Consider the following 22,521-nt stretch of genomic DNA (forward strand, 5'->3'; position numbering starts at 1 on the left):
CCAATGAGAAACCGAACGACATCGTTTCGGTTTCTGATCGAATTTCCGGTTTTCTAAGCTGAGCCGGATTTGAAAGTCCGATTCTCTTTGAATTTCTCGAAGATTCGAACGGATCTTGTGTGGAATTTTCGATTTGATTTTCTCGTTTGATTTTTTTTGCAGGTTTTGGTTAGAAATGGCGAGCATAACGGCATGCGTTCGGTTCAGGCCTTTGAGCTCCAGAGAGAGAAGAGATCACGGCGACTCAGTCTGCGTTCACTGTGTAGATTCGCAGAGCTTCGTCTTCAAGGTTTTCTCTTATCGCTAATTTAGGTGCTAATTGTTTGATTAGCTCATGTAATCCGCTGCTAATCTGTTTGGTAATTGAATTTTTGTAATGATAAATGTGAGTTTTTCTATGTTAGGATGAGAAGGAAGAAGAATTTACTTTTGGATTTGATAAGGTGTTTTACGAAAACTCGGAGCAAGCTCAGGTCTATGAATTTCTAGCTCTGCCGATTGTGAAAGGTATATCTGAATGAATTCGTTAGCTCTTATGTAACAGCTGAATTGTTTATTTGCTGCTTAATATCTAAAGAACTAGTTTAAAGATTGTAGTAATTTGAGAATATTTTGTTAATTTGACGCGTATGGAACTCATTTTCTTATGATATGCTCATTGTGCTATTTATGTTGGTGATGATGATCCAGATGCTGTTGATGGTATCAACGGCACGATCATCACTTATGGACAGGTAACTTTTCCGCTTCTTATGGCGGTGGCTTGTTCATCTGTCGGTGAATTGATTCTAACATGTAAGTTTGCTCATCGAATGACAGACTGGAGCTGGGAAGACATATAGTATGGAGGTAATGTTTTGATAACATCATGCTCTAGAGTTGTTAGCCAATAGCTGTTAAGTTAATGAAGCTCTCATGGGTGATGCTTGTGCTTTTGCAGGGGCCTAGCATAATGGTAATCAATGAGCAGGAGAGAGGTTTAGTTCCAAGAGTAGTTGATGGACTGTTTGATTGCATTAAGTCTTCTGATGGAATAGTGAAGTACTCGATCAAATTGTCAATGGTATTGATATGCTTATCTTTCAATGGAGTCTATAATTTGGTTGCAACGTCTTCATTTATGTAATTTTCTCAATCTGTTTGTTTCTCTTGCAGGTGGAGATCTACATGGAAAAAGTAAGGTATGTAGAACTGGAATGACTTGAATACATTATCCTTTGGGACATAGACAAAGTAAGCTGAATATGATGACACTACTATTAACTATAGTTCTTACACAGGGACCTCTTTGATTTGTCAAAAGACAACATACAGATCAAGGAGAGTAAAGCGCAGGGCATGGTGCTAAATGGAGTGACAGAGGTCTGCTTATATTTGAAATGATTTCTAGTCTCTTGTCCATAGTGGTTGTCCAATATCATATAGTCTCCATTATATGCCTAGACAAGCTGTTTATTTATGCTGTCAATTATGCCATTGGCTTAAATACCCCATCTCCGGTAGCTCTACTAACATGAAGTCTGAAGTCTGAACACAGTATCTCTTCAGAGGCTTGTCTTGGCTTACGTGTCCATTGTAAATATTAGTCTTTGGTGACAGGATTTGTTAGATGAGTTATTTTCCATCATCCTCCAGGTCTTGTATCAAAATTTTTGCTTGTTGAAACCTCCCCTCTATATTCAAAATAGTTTTTGGGACTAAGAGAACTTGGATGGTTATAAATTGGGTTGATATTATGTATGATCTAGATGTTTAGTTAATCTGCAGTACATGTTGTAATATGCTGCCTCACCAACTATTATCATCTGTTTCCTTTCCCAGATCTCAGTTTCGGATCCTGCAGAAGCATTACAGACCCTATCTGTAAGATAAGTTTACTTCAAATTCTTTGGCAATATATGGTTTATGCTCACGTTCTAATTCTGATGTATAACATCCAGAGTGGGATAGCTAACAGAACTGTTGGAGAGACCCGTATCCTTCTTTTCTTTTCCTCAACATAACATCTAGTTCTGGTCATTTCCTCATTTCACAATATAATGATAGCAATCTTTGGCTGGGAATATTGTTCACTTTTCGTATTGTGTTCAAACCTTAACAACTTATAGAGATGAACATGTCCAGCAGCAGAAGTCATTGTGTTTACTTATTCACAGTTCAGCAAGAACTAAAGAAAGATAACAGGTAAATAATTTATATTTCGATTTGGTTTTATATTTTTGATGTGCGAGTCTTGAAAATTCTGAATCTTTGGACAGGTTGAGAACTGGCAAATTGATTCTTGTTGACTTGGCTGGTTCTGAGAAAGCAGAGAAAACTGGAGCAGAAGGAAAAGTTCTTGAAGAAGCCAAGACCATCAACAAATCCCTCTCAGCCCTTGGAAATGTTATAAATGCTCTCACATGTGGTTTACCAGGCAAAGCAAACCACATACCATATCGTGATTCTAAACTCACTCGGCTTTTACAAGATGCACTGGTTAGTTTTTTTTCCCTGCCTCTAATCCTTCTCACCATTGAATGATCAATTTGTATTAAATATTTACTTCTCTTCATATCACAGGGAGGGAATTCCCGTACTGCGTTGTTGTGCTGTTGCTCACCAAGCCCTTCAAATGCATCAGAGAGTCTGTCCACTCTTCGCTTTGGAATGAGGTACATTACTTAATATCCCATAATATCTATTGTTCGTTGCATGTAAAGGGTTGCCGGGAAATAAGACATGCTTGATCGATCTAGATAACACATGGATTCTCGTTTTCAAGATTTTCACGAGTAAATAGGCATCGCATGATTTGCATCAGTTCATCCATTTTCACTTGTATTCTCTTATGGAACAATTCTTGAGTTGTTTTTTAAATTTAATATCATTTTGGCTTTGACCTTTTGGCAGGGCAAAGCATATAAAGATGTCACCATGTGCGAAGTCGAGTGAAGATAAATCCGCTAAAAAGGATGGATCTCCCTCTTCAAGTAAAAATCAGGCATGTGAGAGAATTTTGGAACAGGTAAGGGTCATCTTGTAAAATTGTTGTTTTAACCTTTCTATTATCATTCTAGCTAAGTTCTCACACAACCTCTATGCTGTATATAGTTGAGGGACAGATTTGGTGTTGAAGATGTGATGTTACTGGAGGAGTTGTTCAGATTGAGTGGAATTCTCCATGAGCCTGGTTCTGCTGAAGATTTGGATTCCGCATTTGAGGATGTCACTTCACAGACCATTATACAATTGCAGCACATGGTGGAAGAGCTTGTATCCACCGTAGAAGAGGTATGCATGAGCTGAAGTTTACTGATACGTACTGTTCTGGCACATGGGGCATATTATATTTGCCATTGTATGTTGTTACAGCTCAAGAACGAGAATATGACTCTGAAGTACAGACTGGCAGCTAGTGAAAGGAACGATACACAATGTAAAGAAGCTGGAGGTCATACTGCAAGCATTCTGCATAGAGTTTCAGGCACTCTCGGTTCCTTTCTGCCTTGGTTCTGACCACTCCCCTCTACAAAGTGGCTGAAATGAAGACTAACCCGACTCGTACCAGAATCTGAATTCCAGCTCATTTGAGGTTCCTACTGTCTGAAACTTGTACAGGTTTTGCTTACATGTTAGCTTGTAAGGAATATTCAAAGTCCTTGCTTGCTTAGCTGCCCTACGGTGCTTCGTGCTTCTTGCTTTAAGATCCCCATTAATATTCTTTATGCCGATAATGCCCTTAGACCTATGTTCTAACATCTGGATGCTAAGCTGGCTATTGCGGGGACTCCTTAACTAACATAGCTATGATTGTTGGGTTTGTGTGTACATAATCTGGTTTAATTAGCTTGGACTCATCATAATCTAGTATCATTGGAGGGTAATATAGTAATTGCACATATAAACTTTGCCTCTTGGCTTCATTCAGCCTTTCCAAGTTTCCAGAATTCAAAGCAAACTAAATTTGTCTTTGTTAAGAAAAGCAAACTTTCACTGTGCACTCAAAATACCTCCAACCTTGGTACAATGGTATTTGGTCATTGATAGTACATTGAGTACCGTAGAGCCTTATGGTGCGGGGGTCAGTGTTGGTATTTCCCATATTGTGTAAGGTTATATATACTTGTGTGCTAGAACTTCCATTATATTCAGTAGATCAACTTTGATAACAGTCGACCCTTTCTATGGCTTCCAATACCATTCTCCAGATTGTCACATTACTATCCATATTTATGCCTAGTGCAAAGTCAGTTCAGTTCAATTATCCTGCCGTTTTCAACTTCGGTGATTCAAATTCCGACACAGGTGAACTAGCTGCCGGCCTTGGTTTCGAGCTCTCACCTCCATATGGACAGACTTACCCCAAACTTTCACCAGTCGGAAGAGCTTGTGATGGCCGTCTTATCATAGACTTCCTAAGTAAATTTCTAACCGTTACTCAAATGTATACTCTTGCTCTTTTTGCCCCATAACCTCTAAACATACACACTACATGTTACATTTCACCACATTTAGGCATATGATATAAGTTGTGCACAAATATATCCACTCAAACTATCAGTTATGCATGCATAAAGGGTAGTTTAACCAGCATGTCTAGGGCGGATTTGGCATGTGAGATTTGTAGCACGAGAAAATATGAACTTCACCTTTTCTTTTTTAACCATCACGCAGTATAATTCAATAATCGAAGCAATTCATTTTTCCGGTCACTGTTAATATTATGTTCTTGTTACTTATAAACTAACTTGAATGAGAAACAAATTCAATCATTCAGTAACTTCGTGCAATCCAAAGATCTGAACACTAGAAAAAACACCATCCTCTAAACAAAGCCTGACTGCCCTGATGCTGATATATCGTTGTAAAAGAGCAAGGATAAAATATAGTTTTGTCCTTGGCTTTTCCAAACATGAAAGCAAACCAACAACTTACAAAGGACTTGAGCCCCACAGCTCACCAAACAAAAACTTATCATGAAAGGTTTCCCAATCTATACATCTTGCTGGTAGATTTTGATCTTCATATAAGTACTGCAATACTCATACACAATAATTGAGGTCATCTCTTGCATTATTTGCCATGGCTACCAACACCTTCATTCTCCAAATCTTGTTTTCCATCTTCCTTTTACCTCTTGCCAATTCCATTCACTTTAACTACCCAACTGTCTTCAACTTCGGTGACTCGAATTCCGACACCGGAAACCTTGTCTCCGCCGGCATTGAGACCCTTGCCCCTCCTAATGGACAGAACTACTTCAAAACCCCATCTGGCAGATACTGTGATGGCCGCCTCATTGTCGATTTTCTCAGTAATTCTAACACTTCGGATTCCCCTGGTTTTCGGGATTTATGGTCTTGTTTGTGTTGCTTATCTAATGTTTTGTGTAAATGCTGCAGTGGATGCAATGAACCTGCCATTTCTAAATGCCTATCTGGATTCAGTTGGAATGCCAAATTTTCGAAAAGGGTGCAACTTTGCTGCTGCAGGGTCTACTATACTTCCTGCAACTCCAACATCTGTGAGCCCATTTTCGTTTGCGGTTCAAGTCTCTCAGTTTCTTAGGTTCAAAGCCAGGGTTCTTGAAATTCTAGCTAAAGGTATCATCTTCATCAATCTTGTTAATGTTTTGAAACTTTAACTGCAAGAAAGATTTGGACAGTCTAACTATACTTTCTTTTTCAGGTAAGAAATATGAGAAGTATCTGCCCGCAGAAGATTTTTTTGGGAAGGGCCTTTATATGTTTGACATTGGTCAAAATGACATTGCTGGTGGATTTTACTCTAAGACATTGGATCAGATTCTTGCTTCAATTCCAACAATTCTGGTAGAATTCGAAACGGGAATAAAGGTCAGTCTAGTGATACATACCAATGACACTTACAATGTGGGCATTGTATTTATTATTTTTTCGACTTTTCAGAGACTATATGATCAAGGAGCTAGGAACTTTTGGATACACAACACAGGTCCAGTGGGGTGTTTGACTCAAAATGTTGCTAGATTCGGAACAGACCCTTCAAAGCTTGATGATCAAGGTTGTGTTAGTGGACACAACCAAGCTGCGAAAGCTTTCAACCTGCAGCTTCATGCTCTCACCAAAAAGTTGCAAGGCCAATATACTGATGCAAATGTCACATATGTGGATATCTTCTCCATCAAATCTAACCTCATTGCAAACTATTCCAAAAACGGTTAGTCCACTTCAGTACCTTAGTTTGATTGGCATTAGTAATTCCGCTGTTCTTTAATTTTTGTGAGGTACATATGCAGGATTTGAACAACCTATTATGGCTTGCTGTGGGTATGGAGGACCACCCTTGAACTATGACTTTCAGATTAGCTGTGGGCAAACAAAGGTCTTGAATGGGAGCTCTGTCACAGCCAAAGGGTGCAGTGACAGTAGTGCCTATGTTAGTTGGGATGGGATTCATTACACTGAGGCTGCAAATCAGTTTGTCTCATCAAAGATACTTACCGGAGTATACTCTGATCCACCTTTTTCAGACCAAATGCCTTTCCTTCTGAACCTCAAGTTCTGAAGCTCCATTGTGCTTTATTATTGCTTATGTAACTTGTGCTGTGTAAAAGCAATGCTAAGCTATTCGAATGCCAATGTTTAAACACCGCACCAACTACCACATCGTTTAGTTTTAGTTTTATCCTGGCACAAGAAATGTGCTATTATCATAATACTAACCAAACTGACTCCTCATGCATTTGGGAATTGGGTCTCTACCTTGTCTTTCCTACATGCATCATTTTCTGATCCTATGTAGTCTTCAATCTAGCTATCTGTTTCTCAAAAATCCCTACCAAATAAGAAGGCAAACAAAGCTTTTTGTTGAGAGATAATATCGCAAATGATACCGTAATTAATCAAATTATATTACTCGAACTATTTAGTATTTACAGTTCAAATTTAACCGACGTAACTTGAATATTATTGAAGTTGAATTTCATTGAGATTTGTATTTGCAAGTATACACATATGTAGCAGATCTACTGCTGCTTACAATGGTACTATTAAACTAATATGAAATCTATAATTACTGCAAGATAATATTGATCTACTACAATTATAACATTGAATCAAAACTGTCTATGAATACTTCAAGATAGGAGAATCAGATGGCTTGATTTGAGGAGAAGATTGAGGTTGTCTAACAAATATGTCTCATCTTTCTGTCACACAATTAGTACCGCACGTGAGGTCTTTTAACTCTTTTGATTTTTAACATTGAAGTTATACTTTCAAGGTAAAGAATTAAAGTCCATGGTGAAATTTTTGGTTACGCACATCAATCCCATTTAAGACGGATGCAATCAATCACTCAATCATCGACCAGATCCAAGTACCTAACTTCCTTTTCTTTCAGAATTCATTCAACACAAGATTGAAATTTCTCTTCAAAAAAGGACACAATTTTTTTCACGTGTATGTTGACTGTAGAGTCACGTGCTTCATAAAATCAGTTCGTTCTTGTTGGAAACCATAGCCGGCTGTGTCACAAAGCCATATGTGCATTTTGGACACACAATGATTCAAATGAACCAGGACCTCTGTTTCGTTTAGATTTCGACAATTACAAACCACTTTGAGTTTCATCCATGGCTACCAAGAATCTCAAAGTTTTTCATGTTCTCACGTTATTCTGCTTTCTTCTTTTACGTTGTGCAAACTCACTGAACTATCCCGCCGTTTTCAACTTTGGTGATTCCAACTCCGACACCGGCGAGCTCACTGCCGGCATCGGTTTCCGGCTTCCTTATCCATATGGAGAGCTTTACTTCAATGCTTCGTTGTCATCCGGTGGGAGGTTTTCCGATGGCCGTCTCATCATAGATTTTCTCAGTACGTAAACTTCTCCAATTAATAGTAACCTTTTCTGGAATTTTTTACTTTTACCAATTTACCCCATGCAGTAACTATAAAATGCTTGTAACTTATGTATGCATTTTTTACTTTCACATCTTTGTGATTATGATGGCTGCTGTGACAATGTATGTACTTATTTGTTGTGAGAATGGTGTTGCTTGCAGTGGGGGCAATGAATCTTCCATTTCTAAATCCCTATTTGGATTCAGCTGGCCTCCCAAGTTTCCGAAATGGGTGCAATTTTGCTGCTGGAGGGGCTACTACACATCCAGCAACTGCAACATCTGTCTGCCCCTTTTCATTTGGGGTTCAGGTATCTCAGTTTTTGCGATTCAAGGCTCGTGCTCTTCAATTGCTAGCTGCTAAAGGTATAAATGGTTATGAAATTTCTAGCTAGAGCTTTGTTCCGTGGAAAGAAGAAATCCTCATTTCATTTGATGCGTATTATGTGCAGCAAAAGTTGAAATAACTTTCCCTTTTGTTCTAGGTAAGGATTTTGAGAATTATCTACCCTCGGAAGATTCCTTTCAGAAGGGGCTGTATGTGTTTGACATAGGCCAAAATGATCTTGCTGGTGCATTTTATTCTAAAACACTGGATCAGATTCTTGCTTTTATTCCAACTATTTTGGCACAGTTCCAGTTAGGAATACAGGTCAGTTTTGCAACATTAAACAATTAAGTTTTGTTTCAATGTTAAATTAAGTAGGAACCCTGAAGTTTCATTCTTTCCGTTTTTTTTCTTCAGAAATTATATGATCAAGGTGCTAGGAACTTTTGGATACACAACACAGGTCCTCTAGGGTGCTTGACTCAGAATGTAGCCAAATTTGGAACGAACACATCAGAGCTTGATGAGCACGGATGTGTTAGCGCACACAACCAAGCAGCTAAAACTTTCAACCTGCAGCTTCATGATCTCAGTAAAAAGTTGCAAGGCCAATATTCTGATGCAAATGTCACATATGTTGATATCTTCTCTATAAAATATGACCTCATTGCAAATTATTCTCAATATGGTTAGTACATCTTGGTACCTTAAATAACTCTGCCTTTGGACTTGCTGTTTCAGTTTACATATTTGATTGTGAATGAATTTATTCTGCAGGGTTTCAACAACCTATTATGGCTTGCTGTGGGTATGGAGGTCCGCCTTTGAACTACAACAGTCGGGTTTCTTGTGGATCAACAAGGATCTTGAATGGCACATTGGTCACATCCAAAGGGTGTAGCAATAGTTCTGTGTATGTTAATTGGGATGGAATTCATTACACACAGGCTGCAAATCAGTTTGTATCATCAAAGATCCTCACGGGAAAGTATTCTGATCCTCCATTGTCAGACAACATTTTCTTTTCTCTGAAGTTGTGAAACCCCAATGTGGTGATTATTGGATTGTTGTATTCTGGTTTTTCCACCTATTTGAGCATTCATAGGTACTCAAACCAAGCCTTGAACCCAACACACAGTAAAGCAATGCAGATACCTGAATTGAGTCATAATCTGAACTCCGAAGTAGAACTTAATTCCATTACATACTTTACAATTATTGACAAAAAATCTGTCATCTTCTGTTTGCAAGTTTCATCAACCGCTTGAATATGACCATTTGTATAACAGCATGTTATACATGTTCTTGTGAAACTTATGACAAATAATCAAAGACGATTCCAACCGTGGATGATTACACCTTACTTCCTTGAGACATAAGCATAGTATTGTGCCATGGGAACAACAAAGGCAATTACTAACAATCCTCCAACTACAAGAGAGAATTGTCCTCTTTTCTCTTCCGTCTCTTCCTTGGTTTTGAAGTTGGATTCACGCTTGTTTTCGTTAACCTTTGGTCCACCAGGATCTGGAAGCCCATCAATGGCAGCGACTATCCGTTTTGCGCTACTGTAAATAGCTTCATTGTACTTCTCCTCTGTAGCTAAGACTGCAATACACATCCAACAATTCCATCACCCTAGTTAGCTACAAAAGCTTTGCAAGAACAAAACTATAGAACATACAAGGACTAATATGTCACTACTGTAAATGGTACAACTATTACGACCCTACATTTTCATCACTAAATCCTATACTCATTCTCAATTTCTCATACATAGTTGGAATTTGCGACTCTCATTTGAACATCAATGTGGTTTGAGTTATGCATGCTCATAAACATAAATTGGTCAACAACAAAAAATATATAGAATCCATAAATTGTTGCTTGAAGAATCTGAAGTGAAGGCATCGTTTACCAGGAAGGTTCTCTGATACAGTTGCATCAAGGACAGCTTCTCCCACTGCTTGAATGAATGCAGGTCCACCTGTGATTGCTCCTTCTTTTTGACTGGTGATAAGGACAACAATACCCTTGTTGTTACCCTCCTCAACTGAAGGGTACCATTTCTCCAAAACTTGGTCAGCATACTCAAAAGCATCAGCTTTGCTCTGCAACCAAATCATACCAATGTTCAATACCAAAAGCTCAAACCTTTACAATTCTTCAACATTTGTTCCCATTGTTAAAACTAAGATATCATCAACATGGTATTACATAAAAGTTACAAAATTTACAAAATTCTTATAATGAACATATCAAATAGAACTTACAGTGAGCTTTCTGACAGTGATGAAGTTGATGCGGAAGTTCTTCCTATCTTCCAAGTCTTGTAACAATCGTTTCACATCGGATTTGGTCACCCTGCTAAGCACCCCTGCATCATCAACAACATAGGAGCCTTTGGGTGGCCCCTCATTGATCACATCAAATTCAGAAGCTAGTGCATTGCCACTAGTCAAGACTGGGGAAAAGCTTAGTGCTAAAGAAAGTGCAAGAGCAGCTAGTCCTTGTTGAGCATGAGAAACCCAGCTTGTGGGTATTGTCGGCAAAGATGTTTTAATGGATTGGACAGAGTGCTTTTTGAGGCTTGAACTGATGATGGGTTTTGTGAGGTAGAGGGACTTTGAATTGGGTTGGAAAGAAGAGGGTTTTGGGTTGAAGAGAGGAGAGACCGAAGGAGAAGATATAATGGTTTCCATGGGAGAGAGAGCAGAGAACTAGCAATGGTGATTGGTGAATCATAAGAGAGTTGTGAACTTGTGAGTTTGTATATGTTTTTTTCCTGGTTTTTTGGGTGGTTTGGATTTGTTTAGTTTTGGATTTTGGTTGGTTGAATTTGAGTAAGGATAATGTGTAGGCTCTGTTGGGATTGAAAGTCTCAGTCTCTCTCATAGTTGGAAATGCTGAATTATCTATATAACAAGGGTAAAAGTGGACTTTTATAGATGAAATAAGACCAACATTTGCCAACAAGGCTACACAATACACTGAGAGAGTGGCAGAATTTCAGTTCTAAAAGACTAAAAGCCCCTTTTGGTATATCCAAATACCTAAAGCTAACCTCTTCCCCAATCCTGACTGACATACAAAACCCCCAGCTTGTGTTGTCCCCACATTATCTCCCTCCAACTTTTGCAACTGCCATGAATACAATCCTCATTCTCTCATGGCCATTCTTCTCCTCTCCCTCCCTCCCCACCCATCAAACCCAAAACCCAAAATCTCAAACCCCACAACCCCAAAACTCACTTCAAAGCTTTGCATCACCAACAACACACCCACCTCCAGAAGAGACTTAATCCTCAAGACCACTTCCATCTTCCTCATTTCTTTGATTCCTCAACAATACCCAATTGCCCATTCTTCAACAGAAGCTTCACCTCCCCAAAAATCAATTCTTTCTGGCATTGCCAACACCAAGAGTTGGTTCCAGTTTTATGGTGATGGGTTTTCCATTAGAGTCCCTCCTCAATTTGAGGACATTATGGAGCCTGAGGTATTCTAATAGCTTACTCTTGTATTAGTGTTATTGTCTTCATTGTCAAAGAATTGGTTGGGTATTGCATTAGTTGCATAAAGGTTTCATCTTTCAATGACAATTATGACTGTGTAAGGTTTCTAGTTGATAAAGTTACTTCCTTTCTGCTCTTGGTTGCTTTTGGGTTGGTTGTTTTGCTCGACTGTTGGACCCTCAGTGAGATGGTTGTGTTGAAAATATTATGAACTTTCTATTCGTATGCAACAGTTTCTGACATGAAAAGACTGAGATGTAGATAATTTGGTAGAATTTGGTGCATATATCACAGCATTTACATATCGTTTGTTTGAATTGTAGGATTACAATGCTGGATTGTCCCTTTATGGAGATAAGGCAAAGCCCAAGATCTTTTCGGCACGTTTTGCATCTTCTGATGGGTATGCCCTTTTTGGTCTCAGTTTACATCTCTAAAGATTTGTACTTCTTTTTCAACTATCTGTTTAGAATCTTTTGGTTGTTAAATTTGGTTTTTGATAATGTGATTGGCACTATATGTCATTGATTTTTCTCCTTGTTATTGACTGATGCAGATCTGAGGTACTGAATGTTGTTATTAAGCCTTCCAACCAGTTCAAGATCACTTTTCTGGAGGTTGGTGGCTGTCATTAACTCATTATCTGTTCATATTATTTCTGATGAGTGCATTTATATACAGTAGTTATACTATTAGTAGACTACCTCAGTAATTCACAGTCTGTAGTGATAGGACCACTAATTTCTTCTTATACTAGAGTCCAAGAATGCTGTGTATACTACGCTTCCAGCTATTGAGAAGTAAATGCATAATGTCTGGTATACTTTATAAGGGTTGGGGGAAGTGGAAATCAGCAGTTGATCATGTTTTAATCTGTTCAAGTGTGGGTTGGTGAGTGACTTAGAATCATACTACGTACCATAATTTGGTGAAGACTATGTTTTTCCACTCTTCTGCAATCTTTGTAGAAATTATGTTGGTCAAGGTGGTTGCTGGCCATTATGGGCGAACTTATGGGCATTCTTTTTTTTCTTTTTCTTTTTTTGAAAGGAAACTTATGGGCATTCAGGGGAATTACTGTTGGACAGTTGCATCTTTTACTCTAGAAAAATGATTAATCTGGAGGTGTTGAGCTTCTCTAGTTCTCTTCTGATTTGTAGACAGTTAGTGCCATTGGTTATAGAGATAGCTTCCTCTGCAGTATTATGGAGCAGAAGTCGTCTTTTGAAATAAAACTTTGCAATATGTATTATCTTGGAGTAGCTTTGAAGCATTGTATCTTGCATTATATAATCACAAATCATATAAGTTAGGAGATTCTGTGTCGTACTGTTTCTAAATTGGTTGATAAGTACTACGAAAATTTATCTAATATGTACCAATTGTGACAGGCCAAAGACATAACCGATTTAGGCTCCTTGAAGGAGGTGGCGAAAATCTTTGTTCCATGTAATGTGTGAATTCCATTTTCTCAACTTTTCTGATTATTACATGACATGAATTTAATCATTCTGGATGTGTCATATAAATAACATTTTCTTGGCCCTTTTAACTAATATCTGAGAACAGAGGGCTTGATTTTGCTTCTTGTCTTAGCTATATCTGGTATTGGTTCTTGATCATAAATTTGCACTGACAGTTGGATCAACTTTATACTCTGCCCGAACACTAAAAATAAAGGAAGAAGAAGGTTTTAGGTGAGTTCATTTATTTTATCAATCAAACTGCACTCGTTACTTCATTCCCAACATTGTACTAAATACCTTGAATGCTGGTCTCTGAGCACACTGCTTTTTATGCCTCATTTGGGCAGCTTTTGCTAGTTGTATTTGCCATATCTTTCCTGATGCTTGCTACTCTGATGTTTTGATATGTTTCAGGACTTATTATTTCTACGAGTTTGGTAGAGAAGGACAGCATGCAGCACTAGTAGCTGCTGTTAGCAGCGGAAGGGTTAGTTATTACACTCTCAAAACACTTATTACTTGCCAAGAACTTTGACATTATAATCTTATTTTTTCTCAAGAATTTGTGACGAGCAAATATATAGCAATCTTAGATTCAAAATGAATCTTTATCAAGTATCCAGTGCTGAAGCAGCCACGTCATATTTCAAAACCTCACCTTTGAACTTGAATATTGGAATGTGACAATTCGATTTTATGACTCTGTCATGTCTGTTTCATCAACTTATGGAGACACAACCTCACCCTTCTCCCCTATTTCTGTTGTAGACATATATTGCTGGAGCAACTGCTCCAGAGTCCAAGTGGGATGAGGACGGCGTGAAGCTTCGCTCCGCTGCTGTATCTATGACTGTTTTATAGTGTCTTCTAAGCATGCTGAAAAGCGGATTGCAGTTAAAATTTTGAGCGGTATACGTACAATTCTAGATTCTTTGATATGGTTTAAAGCCAACTCCGACGTTACACAGCTAACTTGACTTTCAAATTCAGTTGAGAGCTTTATATCATTCAGACTGTACGAGGGCATTCCTCGTCAATCTCAATAGAAAAGCTGACTTGAGAAGAACCAATGTCACACTTCTAGAATTTTCCTTCAATGGGAACTTTTGGATTGAGGAGATGTATTCAGTGCCAGATTTGGTGAGTGAATGAAATAGAATTACAGTACCATTTGCATTTTCATGTTGGTCGTTCCGTTACTTCTTATACTCGCATTTATTCATGTGTTATGGAGTTGAACACTAATTGGTGATTGCAACATCACGATGACCTATTATCACAATTCTACCTGACAAGCACTAAGGCAAATCCATATCCATGTATCCATGATTTGGCTTCTAATAAACTATCGATTAAACTTCGACAAGAGACATGTGGTATTAGATTAAGGGGGACAAAAATCTGATGAAGCCATGTTCGATCGAGCTGAATGATAGTTAAAAAAATGTTTGTTTTTCGTAGTTGTAGAACATATATATCCTATCCTTTCGTCTGCAACCCAGAATTTGATCCTTCAAACTAACATCAAACAGCACCAGTGTTTATCTACATGATGTATAGATTGTAGAGGTGGATAACTTGATAGTGCTAAATTAGGTAGAGGCAGAGTTCTAGGTGATTACGCATCCCTGCAATTTGTGATATCGATCTGATTAAGTAGTCTCCAACTCTCCATCATCCAGATGTAAATCTATATATAAGGAGCCAATTATTCAAACTGTAGCTGTGGATTATGCTTTCTTTTAATGCAGTGTGAAAGTCCCACAAGCTACATATTAGAGTTTGGCAGATCAAAGAGATGATAGATGACCATAGATAGACGTTAAGTAATGATCGATCATCAACATATGTACTTTTGGTAGTATTCGAAATTTTGAAAATGAAGGAAATGGTCGCTAGCCACAAGGGGGCAAACAAAGACTATGAGAAGGATCTTGATGTTCCCTTTCTGTTGTGAGACTAATTTAAGGAGACTTCACTGTACAGTTGTACCTAATTCTAATCGAGTATGAGAGATCTATCTTAATCATATACAGTATGTACATGTTTGTTTGATCAACTCAAGATTGGAATTTATGTAAGATCCAATCGAGGAGGGACCGCATCGCAACTATGGTCCCTGTATTTTCATATATAGACTGAAATAGTGAAGTTGAATATGCAATGTTTAAATACTACATATGTCCTGCAGCTACTCCAAGAGCCATGTTTGATGTTTGTTCTCTCTATCAAGCTTGAGGATCCCAAGTCGATAATATGCATGTATAAAGTTCGACCAATTTGCCACATGCACGTTGTGTACATTCGATTCCTTCTAGCTCTTGATCGATTATATATTGTAGAATTTTCCGATATAGTTCATGATCGACGGGACGTTGAGACCATATACAAAGACCAATATAAATATAAACACAAAGTTGCATATTTTATATTGTTGGGGATTTGGCTGGTATGATTTCATTTGAGATCACTGATTTGACACTTAAATTAGTTTGTATTTAAAAAAAAAATTAATATAGACGTGACTGCATACGTGAGAGTCTTCGTTCCCAATCGTGAGTAGCTTAATTCTCTTCAAGACTCACATATCATCAACTGGGGAATCTAGTCAATGTAATTAGTATAGCTGAAGCTTGTTTCTACGCATATATTGTGAATGTCCGAGTGTCCAACAAAGCCAAAGTCGATCATTTTTGGATGTATCTAGTGAATTCAACCCGATGATGTATGTGTTATATACATCTATAGTTCTGTACCTAACAATCAATTAGATGAAGAACCTCGAGGTTTCTGATCGATGAGCAATCAACCTAGCTGACGTATAGAACCCCGTTCAGTACTGATCCATATATGTAGGTTTCTTCATTCTACTTGGAGAAGATTAGACACAAGACATGCATGTACGTATACTCACTTTGATGCTTTGAGGGTCAGAGGGTGATCGAGATCCATCGCGGTCAGTGGTGTAGGAAGACTGGAAGAGAGTAAGTAAGATCCAATGAAGGCGGGACCCGTCAGGAGTAGTAGTACGTTCTCCTGCAAATCTGGCACGTGCTGATTTTGATTTAGAATATTCCATCTCTACTGCTGGAAAAAGATTAGTCATATTTGGAATCTCACGTCTGAGTCATTATTGGTTTATAAGGAATTGTCGATGTTTTTTGTGTTAAAATCTCATACCCATTTCGTGTACGGGTGACTAAACTAGGGAGAATATCAACATTTTGTGTGTGACCCGTGGGGCCTGTCGGCCGTTTCCCCGTAACATCTACTACTATAAAGTTGCCACCTAAAAAAGAAAGAGGAATGAAAAATGAGTAACAGAGAGGCATGACCCTCATAACACTCTTATGCGTCAAAAAGGAAATAGAAAAACATCAAGAGAGGAGAAGTAGACCAAATCTTTACGTAAACAAAAAAAAAAAAACAACGAAAGCAGTTGTTACGGTTCTAGTTGTTATGATTATCCTTTGATTATTCTTGAAGACGAGAGATGGTAGTGCCACTGGTCAGACTGCAGGAACTAAGGTAGACGTGGCTGCACACAGCCCAACCCTACATCAACTACCATTCTTCCCTCCAATTTTTTAAGGTACAGAGACTCCTGGTCGATCTTAAATTCAATTCTAAAAAATCATCCACAAAACTCAAACACAGAATCAGACACAAGCCACCTCGATCATTCAAGAACCTTCAGACCCATTTACGGTCCAAACCTCTCTCTTTTTTCCATCATCCCCACAAACGTGAATGCCAAACTCAGCTACCCAAATCCAGAAATGGCAGTTCTTGAAACCATTCATGCACTCAAGGATTCATTTCTCGACACCGCCACCGTTATTGCACTCACTGTCTTCTTCACACTCCTCTGCCTCTGTATCATCATTGGTCATTTGTTGGAAGAGCATCGTTGGGCTAATGAATCCATCACCGCCCTTCTTTTGGTCGGTGAATTTTGTACTCTTTATGCTAAAATGTTGGCATTTAAGAAAGCTCTTCTTGTTTCTTTGTTTTAATGTGTTGAGTTTTACAGGGTTTGATTGCTGGAGTAGTGGTGTTGCTGGTGACTCAGTTCGAGAGTTCACAAATTTTGGTCTTCAATGAGGACTTGTTCTTCCTCTATTTACTTCCTCCAATCATTTTCAATGCCGGGTATGAATGAACTCGATCTCAATTCTATGCATTTCCAATTATTGCAAGGCATTGCTCAATGAAGATATATAGTATCTGATGTGGGTTTTGGGATTTCTATAATGAAAGTTTGGAATCTTTGCATTGCTTGAATTATGACTGCAAAATTTGAAAATTGATATAATATGTGATCAGAACTGTATGCTAATCATCAGAAATTTTTAATTGTGGTTCAGTTTTCAGGTCAAGAAAAAGCAATTTTTCAAGAATTTCACAACAATTTTGCTGTTTGGTATAGTTGGTACAGTAATTTCTTTCTGCCTCATATCACTAGGTAAGAGTGTAAGACCTCCATTGGTTATTTATTTGAGTTCTACTTCTAACTGATCAAAGTCTCTTATATGAACTGAAGTCTAACTCCATAAATTCTTGTGGAAAAATTTGCAGGTGCCTTTTTACTTTTCAGGAGATTTGGTTTCACAACTCTGACCATTCAAGATTACCTAGGTACTTTAACAAAAATTTATCTTACTATTTTTATCTTGATGGTTCTGTGATTGTCGTTTGTGAAATTTACTGCGCGCTTTCCTATGTGTGCAGCGATTGGTGCCATATTGTCAGCAACGGATTCAGTTTGTACATTGCAGGTAACCTTATAATCTCAGCCTGAATACATGTTTCATCACTTCATGGACTGACTTCTAACTTTCAGGGTGATGGTTTTTCTCATGTTAAAGGTTCTTAGTCAAGATGACACTCCCTTTCTCTACAGTGTTGTATTTGGGGAGGGAGTAGTGAATGATGCTACCTCTATCGTGCTCTTCAATGCAGTACAATCACTAGATGTGAAGGACGTCAGCGGTCTTACAGCCTTGAACTTGTTAGGCACTTTTCTTTACCTCTTCTCCACCAGCACTCTTCTTGGTATAGCAGTAAGTTGTAGATTATTGGATGTTTTGCTTATACCTTGATTTCAGAACTCACAATTGACTAAATCATGCAAATGAAGCTCAAGTTTCTACTAATGATGTTATGATTGGGAGAAAATTTATGTTTGAGAAATTCTAACTTGCTTCATTACTATGTCACAGGCTGGCCTTATGAGCGCTTATATCATAAAAACGCTTTACTTAGGAAGGTATGAGGAAACACTTCATTTGCGTATATATCAATTGTGTGTGTGTGTGTGTATAATCCAGGACTTATAGTCACTTATGATCCAGTGAACTGGGACAGATTTTCATTGTAATACAAATACAGATACAAAGGAAGAAAACGAATTTATAGAAGATAATTGAGCTCGGCATATGCACTTACATTTACCATTATAGTTTCTGATTTTACTTGACATCAGAAATTAGAATCTGTGACAATTACAATTGCACACGAGTTCTTGCACTTATTATAAATTCAAGCAGAAGTTAAGTTCATTAAGTATGAACATCTAAGTTAATTCAAAAAAAAAAAGTATGAACATCTAAGCCATAAGCATAATTGAATAGCAATAGGATGGAAAAGACTTGTACGTTCTGTGAACTATACTTGAACCAATTTCCCTGACATTAAGAATTTATGATTCTCTTGGATACAGGCATTCTACAGATCGTGAAGTAGCTCTCATGATGCTTATGGCTTATTTGTCATACATGTTGGCTGAGGTACGCTAAAACAGAACTGCAACTTCTACTTGGACATTATGAAAATTTTAACTGAATTTATTTTTACAAAGGAACTGATTTATGACTTGATACGTTTGTTTGTTTTTCAGCTTTTGGATCTTAGTGGAATTTTGACAGTTTTCTTCTGTGGCATAGTAATGTCACATTACACATGGCACAATGTTACAGAAAGCTCAAGGATAACAACCAAGTAAGAACTGAACCCAGTTTTCATTGTATTGGTATCACAATCATTTCTGTTAGCAGAAACAGTGGCATGGCTAGCAAGCTCGAAGCTAGCTGATTGAAAGCACTGATATCTTCATGAGTATGAGTTTGATAAGACACCTTTATATTTCCATATATAGATTATAGTCTCCATATTGTTTGATGGTTTCAGGCATGCATTTGCAACAATGTCTTTCATTGCAGAAACCTTTATATTCCTCTATGTTGGTATGGATGCCATGGACATTGACAAATGGAAAGCCAGCAATGCAAGGTATATTGGTGTTTATCACTAAATTCTCTTAGAAAAAAAGTTGTAATATCGAAAACTACTGGTCTGACTTGTAAAGTTCTCTTTGGTTCAGTCCAGGAACTTCAGTTGGTGTGAGTTCCATGTTGTTTGCACTTGTATTAATCGGAAGGGCAGCATTCGTATTCCCGATTGCAAACATTTCGAATTGCTTCAGGAAGAGAGAAAACACTAAAATTGAATTCCGTCAACAGGTATAGTCACCTTAACAACTTGGTTAGGTACCTTTTTCTCCCCTAAATTCAACATGTTGTCCCTAACTAATTGAACATCTCAGTTCATAATGTGGTGGGCAGGCCTAATGAGAGGTGCAGTTACTATTGCTTTGTCATACAACCAAGTAAGTTTTGCTTATGTTTCTTCAAGTCCAAACAGCTCCAGAATCGTATACTCATGTACAATCTACAATTGTAGTTCGCAGACGCCACAACATCATCAACGCAAGATAATGCACTGATGATCACCTCCACCATTATTGTTGTTCTATTCAGCACAGTGGTATATATGTATTCCTAAGCGTATTTCAGTTACTTGGTCACTGAGCTTGTCACGTTAGTTACTTAACGTTCTTTCCCCCATTTATACAGGTTTTTGGCTCGATAACAAAGCCGTTGATTGAAGCTGTACTGCTGCGACATGCAAAACCAAACCACAATATTTCAGATGCAACGGATATTCCAAGTCTAGAAGACTTGAGGCTTTTGTTCATAGAAACTGGTGAACCAAGTGAAGAAGGCAATGGTCAGTCAAGTCGAAAGCGAACTGGCTTAAGGTTTCTCACGAGTTCTACAGTGCACCATTTGTGGAGAAAATTTGATGACAAGTTCATGAGACCGGTATTTGGTGGACGGGGTTTTGTTCCTTTCGTTCCTAGTTCACCAAGTGGTGCAATTGATGGTGCACCAAATCGTCCATTTGATGGTGCACCAAGTCATGCATTTGATGGTGCAATTGAAGAGGAACAAACTACTTAAACCAACAGTCAAATATGTGATTACAGTCATATGAATAACACATGTAATAGTAAAGTTTTCATGTTGCTTCAATAGTTTGTTCTATGAAGAGCTAATCTCGATATAATGCAAGACAATAGAAGTAACACGAGTTCATTTGATGGCACAATTGAAGAGGAACAAACAACTTAATCCAACGGTTAAATATGTGATTACTGTCTTCCAGGTGTGACTCGAGCAACTGTAAGTAGTCATTCCCATCTTCTTGCAACATGCATTACCCAATTGAACTTCACATTGCTTAATTTTTAAGCACATGATCACATTGTTTTTATAAGAATTCTGTTAAGTCTACTTTCATCTGGCATCCCTGTTGGGGAAACTGCTACTAAAGATTGCGACATCCAAAACACCCACATATATACCCGACCAGATATTTGACAGGTAGTTAATATCACTTCAGTCTTTCGCTGACATGCTTATACTTGTGAGGTTTCAAGTTATGGACCTTATGTTGCAGGAGAGAAATATCAGCCTATCAGACTTCCATATGCAACACTTGCATTACAAGTGTAGATGGTTACACTTGCATTAGTTACTTGCGTTAATGTCACTTGTTTAATTGGTAGTAATTAACCCGTGCAGCTTTGTTAATTTTATTCATTTTAATCGATGTGGGACAAATGTCTTATTCTTGATTTTACGTAGGCTGAATACATAACATCTAGGTCTTACCCATTCCCACCCTGCATTACCTAAACGGCCTCAACTTGATCTATGGGGGCCTGATAGCCGCATTATTGCTACCGTCTACACTACAAGTCCCAGCCCCTAAGTTCTCATCTAACACATCTCTTGAGTTGAGACTTGATCAATAAGCCCATAGACCCGTTGATACCTCTTAACGGTCAATCGGTGGTAGTCTCCCCAAGTTCAGACTCAAGACATGGGTTAAATGGGCAACTTGTGTTACTGTGGCCGAAGGTATTGAGCCTTGGCATATCCTAGTGGGAACATACTCAAGTTAGGGAAGATCACTGTTGTACTTGCTCATCGGTAGGTTTTGCTTACATGTATCTTGCTTGACGATTCAAATTATACCAAAGTGTTTGCTTGGTCATATGAGGACATGCCATGGATAGTGACAGATGTTGTAACACACAAGTTAAGTATCAAGAAAGGCAATATATATAAGATTATTTGACACATGAAGCCATCAAGGGAGAAGTGTACAAGCTAAGAGCCATCAAGTTCATCACGGAAGTGCGATACTCACAATGGTTCACCAACATGGTCATGGTCTCAAAGAGAGCAACAGAACAATAGAGGATGTTCGTGGATTACACAATCCTTCACAAGTGATCCACCGAGTGAAAAAGGCAATGGTCAACCAAGTCAAAAAAGAGCTAGCAAGTTTCTGTCAAACTTTGTATATTTTTATTTTGTCTAGGCACATAAGTTTAATTAGAAAAGGAAGATGCAAACTGCTCAACCTTTGGGCCCTCCTCTTCCACCACAGGCTAGGCCTCCTTTTTCACATGCATGAAGAGGAGGCCCATGCTGAGGTTGGCAATCACCTCGAGCTTGGCAGTCTCCTTGAGCATCTATCATTAAATTTGGAATGTGATGTCTTAGAAGTGTTTTCAATTCATCTAGACAAAACCTAGAATTGGAAAGAGTTTTTTAGTTAGACAAAACCAAAGAATACTCCATGGTAGTTTCAGTTATAATACTTGCTTTTTCAGCTACACAAAACCTAAAAGTTTTTTAATATAATTTGTGTAATCGAGTGAAGTTCAAAGTCTGCAAGTTCATTAATATAATTTCAATCATTTGAATAAAGAGGGTCAGATCAGATAGAGAGATTTTGGAGCTTTAATCAAAGTGTTTTAATGGATGATCCTATGCAAAAGTCACTGGAAAGTTTTTTGAGAAATCAAAGTCACTGGAAAGTTTTTTGAGAAATTAATGAATTGTTAAGAACGCATGAAGTATGAATTTGAACTTTTTCATTTGCTAACATTAACCAGAACTATGATTTCAATGATAAGATGTATTGTTAATA

General features: G+C 38.0%; 5 protein-coding genes and 1 pseudogene across 7 annotated transcripts; 5 read left to right on the plus strand and 1 right to left on the minus strand.

The window, feature by feature from the left end:
• Nucleotides 1-175: 175 nt before the first annotated feature.
• Nucleotides 176-3,498, plus strand: LOC101302680 (kinesin-1-like protein PSS1-like). The gene is made up of 15 exons (XM_004304970.1): nt 176-289; nt 405-507; nt 691-734; nt 820-849; nt 941-1,063; nt 1,156-1,181; nt 1,281-1,362; nt 1,822-1,863; nt 1,941-1,974; nt 2,109-2,184; nt 2,259-2,478; nt 2,563-2,654; nt 2,893-3,007; nt 3,094-3,273; nt 3,355-3,498. Exons 1-15 carry the CDS (start codon nt 176-178, stop codon nt 3,496-3,498), a joined length of 1,425 nt encoding a protein of 474 aa, XP_004305018.1.
• A 628-nt stretch (nt 3,499-4,126) lies between these two features.
• Nucleotides 4,127-6,625, plus strand: LOC101304301 (GDSL esterase/lipase At1g54790-like). 2 transcript variants are annotated; one of them, XM_004302409.1, is made up of 7 exons: nt 4,236-4,401; nt 4,760-4,766; nt 5,043-5,296; nt 5,385-5,585; nt 5,671-5,837; nt 5,910-6,180; nt 6,260-6,625. In XM_004302409.1, the coding sequence occupies exons 3-7, from the start codon at nt 5,065-5,067 to the stop codon at nt 6,526-6,528; spliced, it is 1,140 nt and encodes a 379-aa protein (XP_004302457.1). In that variant the 5' UTR covers nt 4,236-4,401; nt 4,760-4,766; nt 5,043-5,064; the 3' UTR covers nt 6,529-6,625. The 2 variants fall into 2 exon arrangements, with proteins under 2 accessions (XP_004302456.1, XP_004302457.1); XM_004302408.1 differs by lacking the exons at nt 4,760-4,766; nt 5,043-5,296 and having other exon boundaries at nt 4,127-4,401.
• Nucleotides 6,626-7,481: 856 nt separating this feature from the next.
• LOC101302965 lies at nt 7,482-9,235 on the plus strand (annotated as a pseudogene). The gene is made up of 4 exons (XR_185096.1): nt 7,482-7,841; nt 8,030-8,233; nt 8,353-8,519; nt 8,613-9,235. The product of XR_185096.1 is annotated as a GDSL esterase/lipase At1g54790-like (transcript).
• A 134-nt stretch (nt 9,236-9,369) lies between these two features.
• On the minus strand, nt 9,370-11,000 carry LOC101305383 (UPF0603 protein At1g54780, chloroplastic-like). Its single transcript, XM_004302412.1, has 3 exons — nt 10,469-11,000; nt 10,114-10,306; nt 9,370-9,803 (listed from the first exon to the last, which is right to left on the minus strand). Exons 1-3 carry the CDS (start codon nt 10,895-10,897, stop codon nt 9,556-9,558), a joined length of 870 nt encoding a protein of 289 aa, XP_004302460.1. The 5' UTR covers nt 10,898-11,000; the 3' UTR covers nt 9,370-9,555.
• Nucleotides 11,001-11,364: 364 nt separating this feature from the next.
• Nucleotides 11,365-14,037, plus strand: LOC101305085. Its single transcript, XM_004302411.1, has 7 exons — nt 11,365-11,694; nt 12,034-12,113; nt 12,267-12,327; nt 13,102-13,159; nt 13,350-13,407; nt 13,591-13,663; nt 13,945-14,037. The coding sequence occupies exons 1-7, from the start codon at nt 11,365-11,367 to the stop codon at nt 14,035-14,037; spliced, it is 753 nt and encodes a 250-aa protein (XP_004302459.1).
• A 2,819-nt stretch (nt 14,038-16,856) lies between these two features.
• Nucleotides 16,857-20,535, plus strand: LOC101304782 (sodium/hydrogen exchanger 2-like). Its single transcript, XM_004302410.1, has 14 exons — nt 16,857-17,120; nt 17,210-17,328; nt 17,544-17,641; nt 17,755-17,814; nt 17,908-17,954; nt 18,045-18,239; nt 18,399-18,445; nt 18,899-18,965; nt 19,076-19,176; nt 19,366-19,467; nt 19,559-19,697; nt 19,781-19,843; nt 19,918-20,001; nt 20,091-20,535. The coding sequence occupies exons 1-14, from the start codon at nt 16,956-16,958 to the stop codon at nt 20,475-20,477; spliced, it is 1,674 nt and encodes a 557-aa protein (XP_004302458.1). The 5' UTR covers nt 16,857-16,955; the 3' UTR covers nt 20,478-20,535.
• Nucleotides 20,536-22,521: the final 1,986 nt, after the last annotated feature.

This window comes from Fragaria vesca, linkage group LG6 (genome assembly GCF_000184155.1).
Source record: "Fragaria vesca subsp. vesca linkage group LG6, FraVesHawaii_1.0, whole genome shotgun sequence".
NCBI classification, from domain to species: Eukaryota; Viridiplantae; Streptophyta; class Magnoliopsida; order Rosales; family Rosaceae; genus Fragaria; species Fragaria vesca.

What these genes read in the sequence shown, in the direction of transcription:
- LOC101304301 (XM_004302408.1), top strand. Translation starts at nt 4,167, where the DNA reads ATGGCTTCCAATACCATTCTCCAGATTGTCACATTACTATCCATATTT. An exon ending in TCTTGAAATTCTAGCTAAAG is followed by an intron (nt 5,586 to 5,670) that starts GTATCATCTTCA and finishes TTTCTTTTTCAG; the next exon opens with GTAAGAAATATGAGAAGTAT. An exon ending in TGCAAACTATTCCAAAAACG is followed by an intron (nt 6,181 to 6,259) that starts GTTAGTCCACTT and finishes GTACATATGCAG; the next exon opens with GATTTGAACAACCTATTATG.
- LOC101305085 (XM_004302411.1), top strand. Translation starts at nt 11,365, where the DNA reads ATGGCCATTCTTCTCCTCTCCCTCCCTCCCCACCCATCAAACCCAAAA. An exon ending in AGGACATTATGGAGCCTGAG is followed by an intron (nt 11,695 to 12,033) that starts GTATTCTAATAG and finishes TTTGAATTGTAG; the next exon opens with GATTACAATGCTGGATTGTC. An exon ending in AAGGAAGAAGAAGGTTTTAG is followed by an intron (nt 13,408 to 13,590) that starts GTGAGTTCATTT and finishes GATATGTTTCAG; the next exon opens with GACTTATTATTTCTACGAGT.
- LOC101305383 (XM_004302412.1), bottom strand. Translation starts at nt 10,897, where the DNA reads ATGGAAACCATTATATCTTCTCCTTCGGTCTCTCCTCTCTTCAACCCA. An exon ending in TCACTGTCAGAAAGCTCACT is followed by an intron (nt 10,307 to 10,468) that starts GTAAGTTCTATT and finishes ATTTGGTTGCAG; the next exon opens with AGCAAAGCTGATGCTTTTGA. An exon ending in TGTATCAGAGAACCTTCCTG is followed by an intron (nt 9,804 to 10,113) that starts GTAAACGATGCC and finishes TGTGTATTGCAG; the next exon opens with TCTTAGCTACAGAGGAGAAG.
- LOC101302680 (XM_004304970.1), top strand. Translation starts at nt 176, where the DNA reads ATGGCGAGCATAACGGCATGCGTTCGGTTCAGGCCTTTGAGCTCCAGA. An exon ending in AGCTCTGCCGATTGTGAAAG is followed by an intron (nt 508 to 690) that starts GTATATCTGAAT and finishes ATGATGATCCAG; the next exon opens with ATGCTGTTGATGGTATCAAC. An exon ending in CAGAACTGTTGGAGAGACCC is followed by an intron (nt 1,975 to 2,108) that starts GTATCCTTCTTT and finishes AACAACTTATAG; the next exon opens with AGATGAACATGTCCAGCAGC.
- LOC101304782 (XM_004302410.1), top strand. Translation starts at nt 16,956, where the DNA reads ATGGCAGTTCTTGAAACCATTCATGCACTCAAGGATTCATTTCTCGAC. An exon ending in ATTCAGTTTGTACATTGCAG is followed by an intron (nt 17,955 to 18,044) that starts GTAACCTTATAA and finishes CTCATGTTAAAG; the next exon opens with GTTCTTAGTCAAGATGACAC. An exon ending in AAATTGAATTCCGTCAACAG is followed by an intron (nt 19,698 to 19,780) that starts GTATAGTCACCT and finishes TGAACATCTCAG; the next exon opens with TTCATAATGTGGTGGGCAGG.